This window comes from Neolamprologus multifasciatus, chromosome 9 (genome assembly GCF_963576455.1).
Source record: "Neolamprologus multifasciatus chromosome 9, fNeoMul1.2, whole genome shotgun sequence".
In the NCBI taxonomy this organism is placed as follows: Eukaryota; Metazoa; Chordata; class Actinopteri; order Cichliformes; family Cichlidae; genus Neolamprologus; species Neolamprologus multifasciatus.
In genome coordinates, this window is record NC_140447.1 from 28,167,927 (window position 1) to 28,186,331 (window position 18,405).

Below are 18,405 nucleotides of genomic sequence, written 5' to 3' on the forward strand. Positions count from 1 at the left end.
GAGACAGGGAAGGAAAAAGTTGTGGGCTAAGAGAACAGGGAGCCAAATTTCACTGTGGGTTTTACTGCAACTTCATTCAGGGCATCAGATGGATTTCCATTGTCCTGTTACCTGTTACTGGAGGGAAGAAAATTTAATGGTAACCAATGTGAGTACCACCGGGGAAAGCTTAACTTCACACTTGCTGCGAAAGTCCCTAAACAGAGAGAAAAATCCTCTGCCTTTTTCATGTCTCGTAAACCTAATTTAGACACTTCGAGGAACATGTATCCATCCAGTCAGGCCACAGGGGCAGCAGACTAAGGATCCTTCATGCCAGCCACACTTTCCACTTCCTCCTGGGAGATTCCAAGGTGATCCCAGGGTGGATGAGATATACAAAATCTCTCAGCGAGTTCTGGGGTCTCCAACCAGTTAGAAGTGCTTGGAAAGTGAGGCGCCCAGGAAAAATCCTAAGCAAACTTCCACAACTAGATCCTTTCGACATGCAGTTGAATTCAATTCAGTTCAGTTTATACAGCACCAAATCACAGATGCAAGTGCAGACAGACAAGTGACTTCACTCCGAGACCCCTCAAGAAGGAGGCGTCTAAAGGAGCATTCAGACAATTAATTCTCAGTTCTATGCAGTAATGCAAAGACATGGTTAGACTAGCTTATTGTAAATGTTGCGAATTTTCCTGAATATGACTGGAAACTGACATTTTAACCCTTTAAAACCGGTAGGAGCGGGCACGCTCTGTTTTGCGTAACTATTTTTAAATCCCGGTAGCTCTGCAACCACGTAAGCTAGCGCAATAATTTCTTTTGCATGTGAAACCTGAGGAGTTGTACTTACATCTTATGCCATCAGCTTGTCCTCGGTCACGGTTTCCTTCCACATACAGCTTTGCAAAAACTGCATAAAAAGCGCTTGCAGCAACAAAAACATAATATTCCAGAAACACGCTTTGCCAATCCGATCAGCTGTTCATAACACTTCCTACATTGGATTAGACGTCAGCGCGAACTATCGCATGTCCGCCATGACCTGCCCGAAACCGGAAGTGACGTCATTTTGCAGAAATGTAGTTTTTTATCGTCCGGGCCTCAATGAGCCTATACTGGTGTTTTTAAAAGTTATGTTTGACTTCATGACTTTCTGTGTGGTTTCTGGGATGCTTAGGACTCATATCGCACTCCTGGAAATAGTTTATTTTGATGCATATGCTGCTTTTTTGCAAATTTGCATTATAATATTTATTTTCGTTTTCCCTGCAGTGTATAGAAATTGGTGTATTTCAAAAATAAAACTATGAAGACACTCAAAATAAATTTCCTGTGGTGGGAAACTATTTTGTGCAACTTTTTTGTATTTACAGTTTTGAGGGATAAGCCTCTTAAATTTCTCTAACTAGAAATATATGTTAAAAAAACAAAAACGATTTTCAATTTTTTTGTAGTTTATTGCACTTTTTTGCAATTTATGTAATCACTATGCACTTAATGCATACATATTATTAAAATCTAGGCTGTAATGGTTGTATTGATGTATAGCAACTTGAAATGCTCCCAAAAATGGCTCCACAGCATGTAAAAATATAATATAAGCTCTGGCGGACTTGGTTCTATGGTAGGGTTAAAGGGGGAGTTGGGAGATGTGACTGTTTCTCACTGCTGAAATAGTCCTTTAACGGAGCTTTCTTGCCTGGATATTAGACTCTAACACAGTGGTTCTTAACCTGGGTTCGATCAAACCCTAGGGGTTCAGTGAGGCACGGCTCCTTTTGTGCACCAGTAAAAAACATATCTATGTCTTGAATTTGAAAAACATCATATTTTATTTTTCACTAAAGAGGGGTTCAGTGACTGCACATATGAAACTGTTGGGGTTCGGTACCTCCAACAAGGTTAAGAACCACTGCTCTAACAGAAACCTAAGTTATCCCCAGGCTTCAACATGAGTTAGGAGCAGCTGTGGTTCAGAAGGTAGCACACTCATCTACTGATCTGAAAGTCAGGGGTTCAGTTCCTGAATCTTTTGCCCTACTGAACCCCAAATTGGATGGATGTATCAGCAGATAAGGTGCAAAGGGTTCAATAAAGGTTTCTGAGACACCAAGTTTTGCATTAGTACAAAGCTGGCCTAAAGCTAAAAGCATGAAAACTGGAAGGCAGTAAGAGATATCTGAGAGAGAAGAACAGGAGTATAATTATTATAATTTTTAGAATTTTTGTGTGACAATCTTTTAATAAACTGTTGAACTAATCCTTTAAGGGAGTCTATTCTTATTTCACATTTCACAAGCCTTCCTATCTGCCACCATCACACTCAGCAGCTTGTTTCTGATCATCACCTTACTTTTCCTCAATGATAAGAAAGTATTAAGCGACCTCGTAAACAAAGATGTTAATTATAATAATACTTTGTTCACATGTACTTAGAAGATCAGAGTTGCAAACTGCAACACAGAGAAGTAAGAGAGAGTAAAACATGCAGAAATCCTTAAATTATGAATAGAAGCAATAAAAACGTGAACCAGCGTTAAAATAAGCAAAACAAAGCTGGATGGGCTGGTAGGTTTTATGTGCCTTTGGTTTCTGTTGCTAAGTGAACACAATGGACCTAAATAGTTTTATGTACTACCCCACGACTCTGACAAAGGGTTTCTTTTAAAAATAAAACACCACCAGCTTTAAATTCTTAGATAAAGAAAGTTTATCCTTTATTTTCAGGTTCTTAAGCTCATAAATGACTGTTTTGCTGCAAGTATGCTCTCACATCAGAGGTTTTCTTCATCGTTCTGTCCTTAAGAGGGCATTTCAGTGCACTTTGTGTACTGGAATACATCAGCTCACACCCGGCCTGTGAAGGGAAATCATCCCTGCATAACGTTTTACCCGCAGAGACCCCAAACATTTACGTGCCTTGATATCAGACACCCTGCCACCACCACCTCATCATGGAAGTACCTCTGGGAGACAGTCACGTCTAAGCCTTTCACATTTACCCATAATGCAGGTGTCATGAAGATGGAACGATGGTACAAAGCAGGAGTCTCCAAGATATGAGCTCTGAGACCAGCCGGGCCGAGCTGTCCGTCCCCGCCCTGAAACTGACGAATCAGGGGGGAAATCACGAGTTGCGTTCCACTTACTGCATCTTTCCTCATCCCATCTGGCCTCCCTCACCACACTGTTAGCTTCAAAGAGCCTCTGCTCCCCGTTAGCCAGAAATCACTTAAGAGGGTTGTTTTAAATTGCAAAAGCTTTCAACCATCTCTGAAACAATGCACAAAAGCGGGCCTTTCTCTGCCTTTGAAGACGGCATTGTGTGGGCTTTCTGTGCGCATCTCTCCACGGAGGACGAGCAGAAGAAAGGAAAGCAGTCACTGGCCTGTTGCAGGACCCTGAAAGTCACAAACACACGTGGATTCCCACAATTCTTTTATATAAAGTGGCTCACAAAAACATGCGCTCTGCATTTCAGTGCTTACCTCCCCTCCAGCAAGGAAAGCTATTATTATGGCACATTACATGTCAGTAAGACTGGTTTCAAAGGCCCACTGAACACTGCATAAATGCTAATGTTCTGTTTCCAACATGATTCATTACTTATTCAGTCCGTTTGAGTATTATTCCTCTTGGGGAGTGACATTGTGTATTAATGGTCAAGAGTGGGCTTCACAGACATATTTTTGTCTTTTGACAGCAAATTCAGCAAAGCATGCAAGTGCTTTTCCCAGAAACAAACCCTTCTGCACCGCGTGTTCATGATTTCCCTGAAATAATCATCCACAGGATCAACAGTCAAGCTGGCTGCTCTTTGAGCTAAATGTATCTCCAGACTTTTGAACACCTTTTCACAGTTATCTGCTACTTTCCTTCTCTCTAGTTCAGTTCTTCCTGTCATATTTCCTGTTAATGTGGCTACTGTGGTTAATGCTGGCTTTGCACCACTCCACTGGGAATTCTGGGAAACGAGCAGTTGCGTAAAACAGACCAAGATGGTCCTAACATGGGTTAAAAGTCAAAGTGGGAATGAAAATGAACAGAAATTCGCCACCGCAGGCCTGAACAATGAAGCAGGATTTGGGGCTCATCAAGAAGCGTGGTGATGTGCTCACTGAAGTACATCGCCATGGTAACTTGTGCTGAAGACTTATCCAGCTCCAGAGTCGGTTATGTTTGAGATTAGAGAGGAACAGATATGTAATCACTGCCTACTCTTAAATAATATAACATATAGCACTTTTTATTTTTACTCTGTGAATAAAAGTTTTCATTTTCTCTTTGCATCTGAAGGTGTAGCTGCTCTGCATTTTTGTTGTATACTGCATAAAGACAATTAAAGGCTTCTAATTCTAATGATCATAAAACCGTTTGTACTTGCAGACCTCATATCAATACATGTATTCTGTTTTTAGAGTTTTCCTTTACCTGCTCTCAGGTAACCAGGTCTGCAGCTGAAAGAATAACCCTGTCTTACAGACTTCTAAATATTCATTTTTTTTTTTTATTATTATTATTTTTTCTTTCTTTTATGGGGTATTCGTAAGTCGGGGTTCCACTTTATTAATTTTTTATTTTTTATTTTTTTGCCTGTCCCATTTGGTTCTTTAGCCGTCAGAATTGTTGAATGAATTCTAAATATTCATTAATTGGAATAATGACATCTGACATTTTTTCATGTTTAAATGACAGATGTGAGCTAGTGCAAGTCCATTGTACACAGCTGGTATTATCGACAGCTTTTTTCCAGTCTTACTGAGCAAACACATTCAAACACCTCTCTGATCTGTCTGCTGCTGCGTTACTTTCAGCCTGCACTGGTTGTTTAGCATCTTCATAGTTTAGTTTCAACTTTGCTGCCTCAACCTACCAATGTTTGTGACTGAGATGTGGCCAGCACCCAATTCTTTCACATGAACACGTTTATAGCTAGTCTAACAAACCCTGTGGGTTTAATTACCTTAATGTGTCCACGTGGCCTGATTCAAGTAAGTGAAGCCAGCTAGTACAGGCCATTCTACTCACTTCATTAAGAGTACTCCATATTCATCCTGATAGCCCAAGCCAGTCACAGTAGCCACATAATAGCTAAAAGTGTTATTAGTTCACCTTTTGTGCTAATAGCGCATTAGTACAAAGAACAAATGAGAGCCAGCTGCTTGCAGTTCAGCTCAAGGCCCTTCATTCACCAAGTCTGTCAAAACAGGTCAGACCTTCATAAAAATTTGCGTTGCTGATCAGAGTCTAATTTTTGTGTTTTGTAGGATTGCAAAGTTCGGTTATTGAAAGCTAACAGTCTGGGCTGTAAATGCTGACTGCATGCCTCTCAGCAAAAAGTTGCAGGTTTTATTCCCCAATGACTGCTGAGACAACCAGTACTCATCTGAACACGACACAGGAAGTCTCCACTTCATAGATGAAAAATTCAAATTACCTTAAATCTTTTAAGATGTTGAATAATTTAAATCTGATGAGCAGTTCTTTCCAAGAAATTTTAATTTTAAACTGCTGCTCTTTAGAAAAGTGTCATTTCCGATCGACTGTGAAGGGATTGTGTCGTTAGCATAGAAACGGGTCCATCTAGTGGACACATTCATAACTGCAGCTTGAAAAACAAAGCAAGCGCAGGACAAAAACTTAATTCTGTGTTTATTCAACAGTAATAAATAGTGAATAATGTGATTACATACAGACAATTAAATTAAGTGGGAAACATTTAAATTAAGTGTACATCAATTTCTAAAAAGTGCTTTTTCACTTTGTGGGATTTGTGCTAGTTGTGCAGATCAGCATCGTGTGTCTCTGGTATGAGTTCCTGCAAAAAAAGGACAAAGTTTACACTTCATTTGTTCATATCTGACCATTTTTCTAAATAATACACTGTTTATATTTAAAATTCTTATTTTGAGCACTTAAGACCTTTTTTTTTAAACCAACCCAAATATCCAGAATTAAGGGCTAATCAACTGTCAGACATCCCATCAAAATAAATCACCGTTACATCATCCTTGTCATTCGTCTGAGCTGCAAAACTCCAAGAGGACATATGGACGAGAGACCCTTCATCCCCAGTTTTCCTGCCTATAACCCTGAAATAATCTGTGCACCATGCTGAAAGATGCCTCAATTCCTACAAAGCATCAGGTGGACAAAGGCTACAAGAGCAGCTATAGTAAAGTATGCACTTCTTTACCTTCAGGTTAACAGGCTTTGAATACAGCCGGACTCTAAACTCTTCTTTTAAGTGTAAAGGTTACTTCAGTTATTTAAGATGATCGTTCTGCTCTTTACAGTTTAAAAAAAAATAATTTAAAAACGACCGACATCTTGTCACACTGCAGCCTGTTCCCCGTTTTGAATTTAGTTTAAAAATCAACCCTGAATATAAAGGTATGTCAAACACTTCTTACATCTGAGATCATAAAATAAAACTGAAGCACAGTAAAACATGAGGCAAACCTTGTGATTGTGGTTGTGATTTGTTGTGTCTGTTCAAGTGTTGTGATCTGGTTTCATTCTTGGAGCCATCTGTGTCACTCTTAGGCATCCATGATTTCTCTGTTGGACGAAAAATGCTATTAGAAATGTGGACCAGCATGTAAGGAGAGAATTCTAGATAAACTGTGCTCACCAGTTTGCCACCTGTGCATCAGGTATCTCTGGTCCACATTCCTCCAGTTGTCCTGAAGAGGCACAGCGCAGTTCTCATCCATTTCCCGGATGGCATTCCCATGGGTGCAGTGGTGTAGCCTCTCCCAAGCAACAGGCTGATGCTGCAGCTCATTGCACACGCAGTTCTTCTCCCTCAGCTTTGGATACATCGCTGCAGGACTCTTCTCCAGGTTCTGCTTACATGCTAGTGGCCTCTTAAGGTCTGCGAGCTTCCTGAGATTGTCACCCGGCCTCCACCTTTGACCTTTGCGACACGAGCTGTTTGAAGAGGATTCGCCCTCAGTGTCATGGCCCCGATGAGGACTGCAAAGATCAGGATTAGAATTTTTCCTCATCAGCCGCCTCTTGGTGTGAGATTTACATGCGTCACATGTCGGTAAGGGGGCGTCGTTCCACTGCTGGAAGGGAACCGCTTTTCTTTTTAAGTTGTGCCCGTCAAGTCCAGGGCTGGCAGACATACAGATTCTACGTTTTGTCAGACATCTGGAGCAGAGTCTTTCCCTCTTTGGCACACGAGTACTGAAAACGTTCTCATTGAAGCTTCTGCTGAGGCAGCATTCATGGTCGGAAAGGCTTCTTCGATCTGCTTTGCCTTTGGGTTTGTATTTCTCCTTTGGCTTGCGAATATTTAGTTCTTTGTATTCGAGGTCTAGTTTTCGCCTTCGAGCAGAAACATCTAAACCCTGAGGTCGGGTCTGCTTCTTGGGAGCTTGTGGCAACTTGTTGCTGTAGTAGATGTTCTCAAAATCAGCTAGCCAGTTAGTTGAGGGGAGATAGGCAGGTAATGATTCGAAGGATGTGTCCTGAGAATCCTGGACACTGGTTTCTGTTCTGCTTTGGCTTCGATCAGCCCCAAGAGGAGAGTTCTCCAAATGCTGCACATTGGATACAGCCGCTATCTCCGTGTACATTAGACTTGGTTTAGAAGGTTCTTCCAAAACAGGTGCATCCATCATAGGGCAGATATCAGCTTCAACCACCATCTCATCCTGCACAGTGGAGACTACTCCCAGGTCATCCTCTTCCAACGGCGGCATGTCAGTCATAGCTGTGCCATCTTCCAGAGGAGCCTCCTCTTCCAGCATCATGTCTGCAGAAGTCACCTCAGTAGTAGTCAGCGTTTCCTCAAGAGACTCTGCGGGACCATTTTGGATCAACGACTCTGAGGAAGGAACCAAGGTGTCGTCCACTGACCAAACTGAAGACTCCATCTTCCTCAGCTCATCCAGGTAGCTTGTATCAAACGGCAGGTGAACGACTTTGAGTTGGGGATTCTTGGTCATACTCCGCTCTCTGTCACTCATCATCCCAGCTTCCCCACATGCTGCCTCCTGAGACTCCAAACTGGAAACGACAGGGACCATCTGGTTCCCGGATTCTTCTAGAGCAGGGATATTCTCACCTGTGCTGGGTGTTCCAACTAACAGGATGTCAGGACAAACCTGGAGTGCCTGCTCCGACTGGTCTGCAGGGAGGCAGAGTCCCTCGTCCTGCAGGACGTGACCCTGGAGAATGGAGCTACACTGGACCATGTCTTGGGAAAAACTACGGGATACTTCTGCGGCCTCGTGAGAGTGCAGCAGCTGTAGTCCCACAGGTGTGGTGCAGCATTCAATCCTCACCTCTTCAGTTTGAATCACAAAGCTGCCATTTGATGGCGTCCTAATGGTGGAGGAGGGCACCATGTCATTACTCTCTGAGGAACTCTCCACAGTCAAGGCTGACGAGACCACCCGACTGTTGGAGACACTGGTGGTGCTGCTGCTACAAGTTGGGAAGACACTGGATGACTCCATGTCTCTGGAATTTGGGGTGCTGGTGTTCTGCGTCACTGAGAGTGGCTCAGTTTGCACCTCGGAGCTGGTCATTTCTCTGCTTGGGGAGTTGTGTTGGTAGCGCAACCTGCGGGCGTGATAGGCCATGGTCTGGTAATACTGGGGGTTTAGCATGCGCCTGTAGTCCATGAGATGAAGGTGGGTATGTGGGACGACAAAGCCAGGTGGCTCCATGTATGGATTAGGCTGATAGTGTGGCATCATTGGCATCCCAAAACCTGTAACAAGACACAAGAGGATTAAGTGAATACCTCTGATTTTAATTTGTTAAACGCTGCCACTACAATGTTTACTACAGCTCGTGGGGAGCCAGTTAGTGCATAGCAACAACATAGAAACCACAGCTGCTGCTGTAGATGTTAATAAAAAATACAATACAAACAGAACTACAGCCATGTAGGGCTATTTATAATGCGTACCCTCCTAGTTTGGCACTTAAATTTTAATGACAAGGCTTTGAGTGTAGTAGTAAATACTGGGCTGATGAACTAATGAGATGGTCTAGTGTCATCTTGTGTGGGACCACACAGTATTTACCCTCCTCGTCTCCTATTTCTACATAAAAATGACCAATATACAGGTGAAGCCACACAAAGGAGATCATACGATGATTAAGTCTCACAGCTGGCAACCCACCATCACAGGACGAATGGATCAAAATTATAGATGAAATACAAACCATGGAACAATTGACCTACAGAATAAGGAGTCAGGAAGATCAATACCATAAAAAGTGGGAGAAATGGACTGAGTACATAAACCCAACAGGATAAAGACCAACACATTGATAATGAGAAATGATCAAACTGTAGAAACAAAGATCCAACATGTTTTTTTGTTTGGTTTGTTGTATCCATCTATTTGTTGTTGTTTTGTTGTATAGTGTTTAAAGAAAAACAATAAAAAGAAAGTTAAAAAAAAAGTCTCACAGCTGGCAAAACATTGTTGCTTTTTTTAAAGATATGATTCAAAAGAGACAAGTCTGATGCAGCCTTCCTGAAACTAAAGATTACCACCAAAAAAAAACTACGTCTCAAAGAGCTACATTTAACCATCAGTGGGAAAGAAGGTCATTGCTGATCAAGACCGTTGCATCAATCAGACTTCAGACTCCTTTAATGCACATCTACTGAGCAGTTGGACACTGAACACTTTCAGGTACAGCTGTTCAGCTGCTTCTTACTGCAAATATCTAATGAGCCAATAGCAAGCTTCTGTTTAAACACCACAGTCTACCTGAATATTGTTGCTGACTATGTAGAAAAGAACACCTGCACACATCTTCTAATTGCTGTGTCCAAATGATAACACCACATCAAAGCTCAAGTCAGCTCAAATGGGATTCTTGAACATGGCTCCGTGTACTTAAATGGCCTCCACATTCCCCAGATCCACATCCAACAGAGAACCTTTGGGATGTGATTGATCAGGAGATTCTTACCCTGGATGTGCAGCTGTATGATGCCATCATGTTAATGGGCTGAAATCTCTGAGGAGTGTTAAATCTGGAGCATTAGCGATTTAGGCAGCACTGAATTGGGAGTTTGTTTTCTTAAGTGACCAAATACTAGCAAGGTGTACTACGAGTGGATTAGCGGGCAGGGGTTCTCTCATAGTTGACACAAAGGCTCATGTTGGTACTTCAGGAAAAGACAAACGTTGCAGGATTTAGCATTTGAAGATACTGAAATGCACATTGTGAAATAAAGTCTAGACAGCTCACCAGATACAAATTTCTGAAAGTAAAATATAATTACACACCTTTTGTGAAATAACAAGTGTTATTTAATGAGGATTTTAAGCAGACAGCTACAGGATTAAGTAAGAAAAAGAATTAGATACAGGGGATTAGATTTCACTCCTCAATTATTCCCTAACATTTAATTTTTAATTAATTTCACCAGATTCAGAAACAAGCAGAAAACCCATTTATTAAACAGGTTCTGAGAACCTGACAGCATTTAGAGGTTTCACAGGCTTGAATAATGTTCAGCATCTACACAATGAAGACCCAGAACTCTCATTAGTCACATTAAAAAGCTCTAACAGTTGAGTTAAGCTTACCTAAACCTGGGTAACCATAGTATGGATTGTAGGACACAGGCATGGGCATCGGTACAGGCCACTGCAGACTCTGCATGGGCATGTATGGCTGCGAGGGCTGTATGTAGAAGAAAGGTTTGTGTTGTTGCTCCTCAGCACGTGGAGCCCCTGAAGCCGGTTGTTGGGGCCCCTGGGACGGCTGGGCTGCACTCAGTGGGTTTGGACCACGAGGGCCCAAACTGTGTGAATGTTGCAAGGTAGACGTTGCTGCCTCCATATCTGAGCAAAGAGAAAAAAGTCAAAATAATTATTTGATACCTTGTTACCTCAATACCCTTTGACAGAATAAAAGTGACGTGTACCTACATGCATAAGGGTTATCAACTAAGAAGCCAACACACCTCCTCTGCGGGTTAAATAGGAAATCAAAGGTGTGCGATTAAGGCCAGGCTGGCATTTTAGTGCCAGCTGACAATTATCCAGTTAAAGTTAAGCAATTTGCATTAAAAGCCAATGAGAAATGTTTGTTTCCAAAGATCCCCTCCCACTCTGCATCAGCTCACCTGTGAAAAAGGCAGATAATAGATCAGAGACGTGGAGAAAGTAAGACTGATGACTCCCACTGACCCAAAACAGGTGACAGGAGAGGTGAGAAGCTGATTGGCTCTAATGGAACAGAGCTGCTGCTCATTGACGTGATCTACCTGATGAGCGTAGCATTGAAAAAAGATGCAAAGCAGCTCGCCTTGTCATTTTTAGCATCTTCGTTAAGTTCCCCTTTACTTGGAGCTGAGCAGAAAATGCAAAGCACGCATCCACAAGCCCTGCGTGATGTTCACATCTGACCCCTGAAGAGCCAATTATGAGTTTAGATGGGAGCTCATTAAGTAGCCTTGAGCAGTGTTTAAAGATGGCATTATCCATGAAGAACAAACTAACAGACCGTTTTGTTGACTTTGCAGTGATTTTAAATCAGCACTGCTACTGGAAGAGGCGTTCTATGAAGCCCAGAAGGCATTAAAGAAAAAAACGTACCCTTTTTCTCTTCCTGTTTCGCATGTGGAGACTGAAAAGCTAACTGATAATTCACAGAAACTTTCTTTTATTGTATTGAAAGGTTGTGAATGCAGACACCAACACTAGTGTTTTTACACAGTCTTCAAAGGACCAGCCAATCTGGGACAAATTCTAAATGCATTGGATCGCTAAATAGTTGTAGGTTTTCCTTGAAACTTTGAACATCTTGTATTACACAAGATGAATAAAAGCCCCAGCAGAGTCTGCTGATTTTAATTTAGATGTACAGTATTATTTCCAGTTCACACTCCTGGCCTGGAGAACCCAATACAGCAAAAAAAAAACATCACCAAAAAGCAGGGAGGCATTCTCGAGGTCACCAGGCTCCATGTGCTCCAGCTCATCGATGCCACAGCTGGATTCAAATAATTGTTTTGTTTTTTTTAGGAAAGCTTCTGAGTGAAATATGTCTGTGCAGCCATAATGAGAATAAATGAGTTCTTTAACAGCTAACGAGACGACCTCTTTTAATAGAGGATACACTAAAAGAAAGGAAAATGCGATAGCATCCAACAGTTCAAAGCAACAAACCATCAACATAAGGTTGTGCAGATTCTTTATCATACATCTGTTTTCTTAACTACTTCCTTCAGCCGTTCGCTTTAGGGGTCACCACACCAGCTCATCTGTGTCCATCTCACCCCATCCTAAACATCCTGCTCTACCACACCAACCCTCTCTTTTGGGGAGAAAGGAGCCGACTCTGGGTACACCCTTTACAAGCCGCTAGTGCAAATCATGAAACTATGAACTAGATACTTTGACCTTTATGCTGGCCTAATCAAATCTGATTTTGAACGTCCTGTGCTCTGTACTTATGTTACACACCAGTTTTAAATAAATCTAAGGTTCACTAGCTTTAAAAAGATGATCAAAAGTGAATTTAAGGCATTAATTTATCACAGTTCATTTTCTATTAAATGGCCTGTATTTGTATAGTGCTTAAGGACCCCAAAGCGCTTCACACTACATTCAGTCATTCACACACTGGTGATGGCAAGCTACGTTGTAGCCACAGCTGCCCTGGGGTGCACTGACAGAGGCGGACACTGGCGCCACCAGTAGGCAACGGTTGAAGTGTCTTGCCCAAGGACACAACGACCGAGACTGTCTAAGCCGGGGCTCAAACCGGCAACCTTCCGATTACAAGACAAACTGCCAACTCTTGAGCCACGTATTAGTTCTGTCCTTTGCTCTAATGGTTAAATTACCTCAATAAAGGCAGGAGTTACACCTTTGTCTCAGAATAATGAGGTGGTATTTTTAGTTTTCATATGACTTGCATGTCTTGAAAGAACACATGAAGCAATGTGTCTACCATGAACTTTTTTAATCACATCTTCAGGTAATTATTTCCAAACCAACATCAACAACATCAATCAGAGTACCAGGTAGATTTTGGGGGTCAAACTCAAGGACAGAGAGCAAAGGGGAACCATCACTTTATGTCCTTGACTCCTCTTCCCAACATAGGTGCAAGCAGGAGAGGTGAGAAAGGGATACAAGGAAAAAGAGTCAAAGCAACAGGTGCTTGGTATATAGTCTCATTTTAAAGTGACATAAATGAAATGACATTTCACACAGCTGTACTTTATCTCAGATGTAAAAGGGCTAATGTTGTAATTCAATTAATGCAACAAGGCAAGATGTACACGGAGAAACGAGGAAGAAAGGAGGGTGAGTGTTTTAAATAACAAACATGAGCAGATGAGCTGCTTAAACGGTCCTCCGTCCACTAATGCTTGTATAGTCCAGCTGTGTACCATGTCTCCTTTATCCAGTGAAGGTAAAAACTAGTGATGTGACGTTCTGTATCGAGGCTTCGAAGCGTGTGTCGAGTAATTGAGGGGACGTTTCCGCGAAGCGCGTATCGAGGCTTGCTTCATTTATGGGAGGAGCTGAAAATGATGACGTCCGAAGCCTCGCTGCCCGGCTGTACCACGTGACTGGTTCATGAAGCGGTTCGAACTTTGCCGCGAGATATGACAGCGATATGAACCCCTCAGACTTCATTCAAAAATGTAGGTGTTTGATGGAGAGTTGCGGTTAGTGAGAGTTAGAGACAGTTTGGAGAGAGTTTGGAGGTTTATGAGAGTGAGGAGAGAAAGTCAGGAGAGAATGGAGCCAGCTAAGAAGAGGAGGATGTCCTCCCCTGTGTGGGAACATTTTGATTTTATTCCTCCCAACAAGTTATGTAAATTTCTACAGAAGATGTATTTTCATAATACTGATGGTGCAATAAAACATATGTTAAGCTGTCTTTACATTTGTACAAGGTGAAGTGTTTGCTATGTGCCAGGGAGCTGGGATATAACAACAACACCTCATCCATGCTTAGGCACTACAGAGCTTTGCATGAGAATAGGGGGAACACCGATTGTGGAGCAAGACCAGGTGAACCATCAAATGCCATGATAATATAGCATGCAGTAATGTTACTAAATGATATAACAATATTATACAATGCAATAATTGACGTGTGTAATATTTATATTTGTGCTTTGTTTTTGTTGTCTTTCCTCAGGAGAACAATCTCAAATAGATGAAGACCTGGTTAGCATGGTGATTGAGGACTCCCAGCCATTTAGCATTGTGGAGGACAAAGGATTTAAAAGATTTGTTAAATCATTAAATCCTAGCTATGTTCTCCCCACTAAAAACGTCATAAAAGCAGTGAAAATTTAGTTTTTACAGAATAAAATGTGGGCAGGACTGAGGCTCAAAGCCTCAGTGTGTAGCTGTCCATACCTGAACGTTACAAAAGCACAACCACTGTCCACACCCCAACCACACCTCACCTCACAGTAAATGATCATTTCCATTTTAAGCATTTCCAAATGATCATTTTCCATACTGCCAGCATAAATATACAAAGTATACTGCCATCACTACAATATAGATGTTTTACACACTCCTTTTGTTGTTGACATTTACAGGCTGTGTGCAAAAGGCCACAATCTTCAAATTCATGCCAACTAATATTTTTACGTCCAGTAGATGTCCTACTAGAGCAAATGAAGCTTCAAGAAGCTTTGCGCTGGGGTGAACCAATTGGATGAAAAGCTTCAGTGCTTCATGAAGCTTCATCTGCCCATCACTAGTAAAAACACTTCCACAACTATAGATCCTCCTGATGGTTCTAAGGAATACAGAAATTAATTTCAGGCTCACAGGCAGGACAGAGGAAACAAGGAGGTACAAACTAGTGGATGAGAGAAGCCCAGAGCACAATCCATGATGCTCAGCTAGAAAACATTGGACTACCCCACCGCCTCCCCAGGTCAGGAGAGCATCCTTTGAGAGGTTAATCAAAACTGTTCTTCAGTGATTTCAAGGGTCTGCAAATACAATTTGGCATTCGATAATACCAGGTTGATATTAATAGTCTTCAGGACAATACTGAGAAAATCCAACAATCCCTTTTGAGAAACCTCAGAAACAGACTGAGGGGAGCAGAACATCAGCCATCAGTGAAGAGAAAATATTTTCCATGCCAACATAATACAGCCAGCTTTGTTTAAACTTTGTTTTGCATGGAGGAAACATTACTCTGGGTAAATCGTTCCTACCTGTATTCAAAATGTTAAAAACAAAAGAGTCACCACAAAGATTAAATAATGACATTTTATTGGACTGGCCCCAAACAATGGCACACCCCCGGGTGTTACAACCTCTGTGAAATCTGTTAATCATCAATAGTGCAAGACAGTGTCACTGAGGTTTACTTCTTTTTTTTTACTTTTTTCACCAAACATAAATAGGCCTCCTGTGCAGTGCATTTCACCTAGTGCTCCAAATATCTCCAAACACACCCTTGAACATTTACACCCTTTGGGGGGACCTGAGGGAGAAAAGAAAAACAAAATTAACACACTTTAATAAATTATATAATCAGTTGTCAGTCACTATAAATATATTAGACCCCCCACATCAGTACAGAGAAAAATACCCCATCACATCAAGCATTTTCCTGAATTTCACCTACAGATCCACAAACTTTGTTCAAAAGTCGGTCGAGGGACATTAACATCTCGGTTCCCCTCTCACTGTAGAGCCTGAATAAACAACATGGTAGATTCTGTTAAATATTCACACAGGAAATAAAAAAAAGAACTACTGAAGAAAAACACATTAACCTCTGTTCCAGTGTGGTGGCAGCTCGTCGTCGTCACGGGCCTCATCTCTGGGCCTGTGGTACATCACTTTCCACTGAGCACTCGTTTCTATTCAACCCGTGCAAGCAGGAGACACAACAGTGAATGAAAGTTTAGTAAAACAACATGCACACAGTAGAAATGTATGAAAACTGAAACTATGCCACAGTAAAACCACACCTTATTTAGTCAATTAGACTAAAGAGTTTATGGTTTATTTTGCATTTGCATTTTTTAAATTGTATTATTTTAAAATATGACAAACACTGCTCACATCATAAGAAACAAACTATGAAACCTGAACCACTCAGCTGATGCTGGTGAGCAGAATTTAAAAACCGAGCAACAATAAAACTTGAAAGGACAACATTTCGAGTTGCACACCTTGTCTCCTCCTGGGAATCACATCGCCTTCAGTCAGATCTTCTCTGCAGAGCCTCTCTGTGAGAGACGGTTCAGAGTCACTATAATGAACAGAAATTATCTGAAAATATCACAGAAGGAGGCGTCAGGCTCAGACTTACCTTGACATGTCCTACACTGCAGCTCGCCGCTGTCCATCTCGCCAGCCTCACCTTCACCTGCCTCTTGCTTGCAACCATCTCTCTCTTCGTCCTGGTCCACTGCATCCGTGGGCTCTTTGTACAGGCCTCTCTTATACAAAGACTTGGCTGCGTGCCTTTGTGGTAAAGGGTGAGTCTTCCTCGGTGAAGAATGCTTCCTCACAACCACCCTGATGGGCTGCTCGCACCCTCGTCCATATCTGCCCTCATCCTCCGAATCTCCAGCGTCGTCCATGTACATCTTTGAGCTGTGAACTTTGCTCCTGCCCGTCCCTTTAGCGAGGCTCTTCCCACAACACGCGCACACATACCTCTTCGTACCTGGCCGCCACACTTCCTCTACGTCCTCAGCAGCACGGGGGGATCCACCAATCACCTCGGTGAGCCGCCTTCCTGCGTACATGTGGTGCTGGGGAAAGAGGTCCACGTCGTCCAGATCCGTGGAGAACATTTCATCTCTGGAGGAGAGTTCATCCAGAGATGGACTAAGGACGCTCATGCGTTCGTGTGTTGGCTGCAGTTGGTAGTTGTAGTAGTAAGGAGCAGTCGGGGAGCAGAGGTGGCCAGGTCCAGCAGACCCAGGTGTTAAAACATCATCGAACGGCAGCTTGAGGATCCGGTAGCTCCGATCAGCTTTGGCTTCATCCAAAGACACTGCTGGATGTTCCACCGTTGAGACGTGGTCTCTGTTTTTAGACTCCTGTACCGATGGCTGAATGGAGGAAATGGCGAGTGAAGCTGGAGTGGAGTTACGCGGCTCCTCGGCATCACATCTGGGAACACATTGATCAGTCACTGAGACATCTGACTGGATATCCATGACCTCTTCTTTCCCAAGATGGAGGAAGCCTTCATTTACTGCTGACCGCTTGCCCTCAGGACACTCCTCATGGACAGAGGAGCTATCGAGGGGCAGTTCCTCTTCCAGTCTTCCTGCCCAACATCCCTGAGCGCTCAGGGTGCCTAAGATCATTTGGCTGGACTCATCGGCTGCAGTGGATTCGCCGAAGGTCACAGTGGTGGACTCTGAATGCAACATGTGAGCCTGCGCTTCATTCTTCTTTTCTTCTTCTGGAGAAAACATTCCTGAGGACTGGGACGCAATTCCGGAGTCGAGTTCTCGTTCGGCGCCCTGCAGTTCATTGGCTCGAATTTTATCCAGGCACTCTATGAGCTTGGTTATAGCGTCGCTGGGGTCAGTTTGGGCCTCCGAGCAGGCCGTTTCCCGACGGCCATGAGGCTGTGGATGGTAGTGATGCTGCTGCTGCTGGCGAGGTACGTCGCCCCAGACAGGAGCGTGGAAGCGAGGCTCAAACATTCGCCTGTAATCCATCGGGTAAATAGGAGCATGTGGTAAAACAAAGCCAGGGTATTGCATGTACTGGTAAGGGTGCATGCAGGGGCGGCCAAAGTTAAAAGCTGGGAGGATGGTGAGAAGATAAAGGGAATGAATGGCAATGAAGCTGCACGCACCATCTGCAGGTTTAATGCAACAGTGGATGAGTGTACATACCTCCAGGCAGACCAAAGTGACTGTATGGGTTGTTGAGCTGCCACTGTGGATAGAGGTAGCAGGGCTGAGATGGTGGCTGGACATAGAAAAAAGGTCTGGGATGGTGATTTCTCTGTTGTCCACTCCCAAATGATTGTGGCTGTTTGCTTGCATCTACAAAAATGTGTTTTAAGATTATTAACAAGCAATAAGTAAATAATCTATTATTAAATTAAAGGTTTAATCAGCATGACATGAGATGAGATATTTAAGGCTGCCTTTACCGTCCATTTTCTTTCTCCTTCTTGCTCAGCCTGTCAGAAATAAAACCTCCAGAGGGATTAAAACAGCCACATAAACATCCCCAAGCTTCTGGAAATGAAACTCGTTCGTTTGTTTGCTTTTTTTCTCCTTCTATAGTTAAAGTTCCTCTAAACAAACAAAGGTAAAGACGTTTCCCACTCAGGTCCACATGACGCGACCATAAACCAAAGCTGAACCATCTCCGTTAATCAGTCATATAGGAAACAGCTGCAGCTCCTGCAGGGCTGCCTGCTTCAAGTGCAAACGGAGAAATC

At 42.7% G+C, this 18,405-nt stretch overlaps 2 protein-coding genes and 1 long non-coding RNA gene across 4 annotated transcripts; 1 reads left to right on the plus strand and 2 right to left on the minus strand.

Annotated features, from left to right (window-relative positions):
• Positions 1 to 5,623: 5,623 nt before the first annotated feature.
• On the minus strand, positions 5,624 to 11,030 carry LOC146511706 (uncharacterized). Its single transcript, XM_085171604.1, has 5 exons — positions 10,908 to 11,030; positions 10,563 to 10,820; positions 6,623 to 8,716; positions 6,451 to 6,549; positions 5,624 to 5,806 (listed from the first exon to the last, which is right to left on the minus strand). The coding sequence occupies exons 2-5, from the start codon at positions 10,816 to 10,818 to the stop codon at positions 5,778 to 5,780; spliced, it is 2,478 nt and encodes an 825-aa protein (XP_085027730.1). The 5' UTR covers positions 10,819 to 10,820; positions 10,908 to 11,030; the 3' UTR covers positions 5,624 to 5,777.
• Positions 11,031 to 13,410: 2,380 nt separating this feature from the next.
• Positions 13,411 to 14,728, plus strand: LOC146511707 (uncharacterized). The gene is made up of 2 exons (XR_014876108.1): positions 13,411 to 14,012; positions 14,143 to 14,728. It is a non-coding gene; the product is annotated as an uncharacterized LOC146511707 (long non-coding RNA).
• A 500-nt stretch (positions 14,729 to 15,228) lies between these two features.
• LOC146511708 (bucky ball-like) lies at positions 15,229 to 18,390 on the minus strand. 2 transcript variants are annotated; one of them, XM_085172832.1, is made up of 7 exons: positions 18,112 to 18,390; positions 17,849 to 18,001; positions 16,297 to 17,754; positions 16,157 to 16,213; positions 15,755 to 15,841; positions 15,600 to 15,673; positions 15,229 to 15,459 (listed from the first exon to the last, which is right to left on the minus strand). In XM_085172832.1, exons 1-6 carry the CDS (start codon positions 18,116 to 18,118, stop codon positions 15,642 to 15,644), a joined length of 1,794 nt encoding a protein of 597 aa, XP_085028958.1. In that variant the 5' UTR covers positions 18,119 to 18,390; the 3' UTR covers positions 15,229 to 15,459; positions 15,600 to 15,641. The 2 variants fall into 2 exon arrangements, with proteins under 2 accessions (XP_085028958.1, XP_085028957.1); XM_085172831.1 differs by having other exon boundaries at positions 15,604 to 15,673; positions 18,112 to 18,389.
• Between the last annotated feature and the right edge of the window lie 15 nt (positions 18,391 to 18,405).

Excerpts from the sequence above, each read along its gene's own strand:
- LOC146511708 (XM_085172832.1), bottom strand. Across the intron at positions 17,755-17,848 it reads TCACTTTGGTCTGCCTGGAG|CTTTTAACTTTGGCCGCCCC; the intron begins GTATGTACACTC and ends CCATCCTCCCAG. Across the intron at positions 16,214-16,296 it reads GCAGTGTAGGACATGTCAAG|AGAGGCTCTGCAGAGAAGAT; the intron begins GTAAGTCTGAGC and ends CGTCTCTCACAG.
- LOC146511706 (XM_085171604.1), bottom strand. The coding sequence starts at position 10,818 with ATGGAGGCAGCAACGTCTACCTTGCAACATTCACACAGTTTGGGCCCT. Across the intron at positions 6,550-6,622 it reads GATGCACAGGTGGCAAACTG|AGAAATCATGGATGCCTAAG; the intron begins GTGAGCACAGTT and ends TTCGTCCAACAG. Across the intron at positions 5,807-6,450 it reads ATCACAACCACAATCACAAG|GAACTCATACCAGAGACACA; the intron begins GTTTGCCTCATG and ends CTTTTTTTGCAG.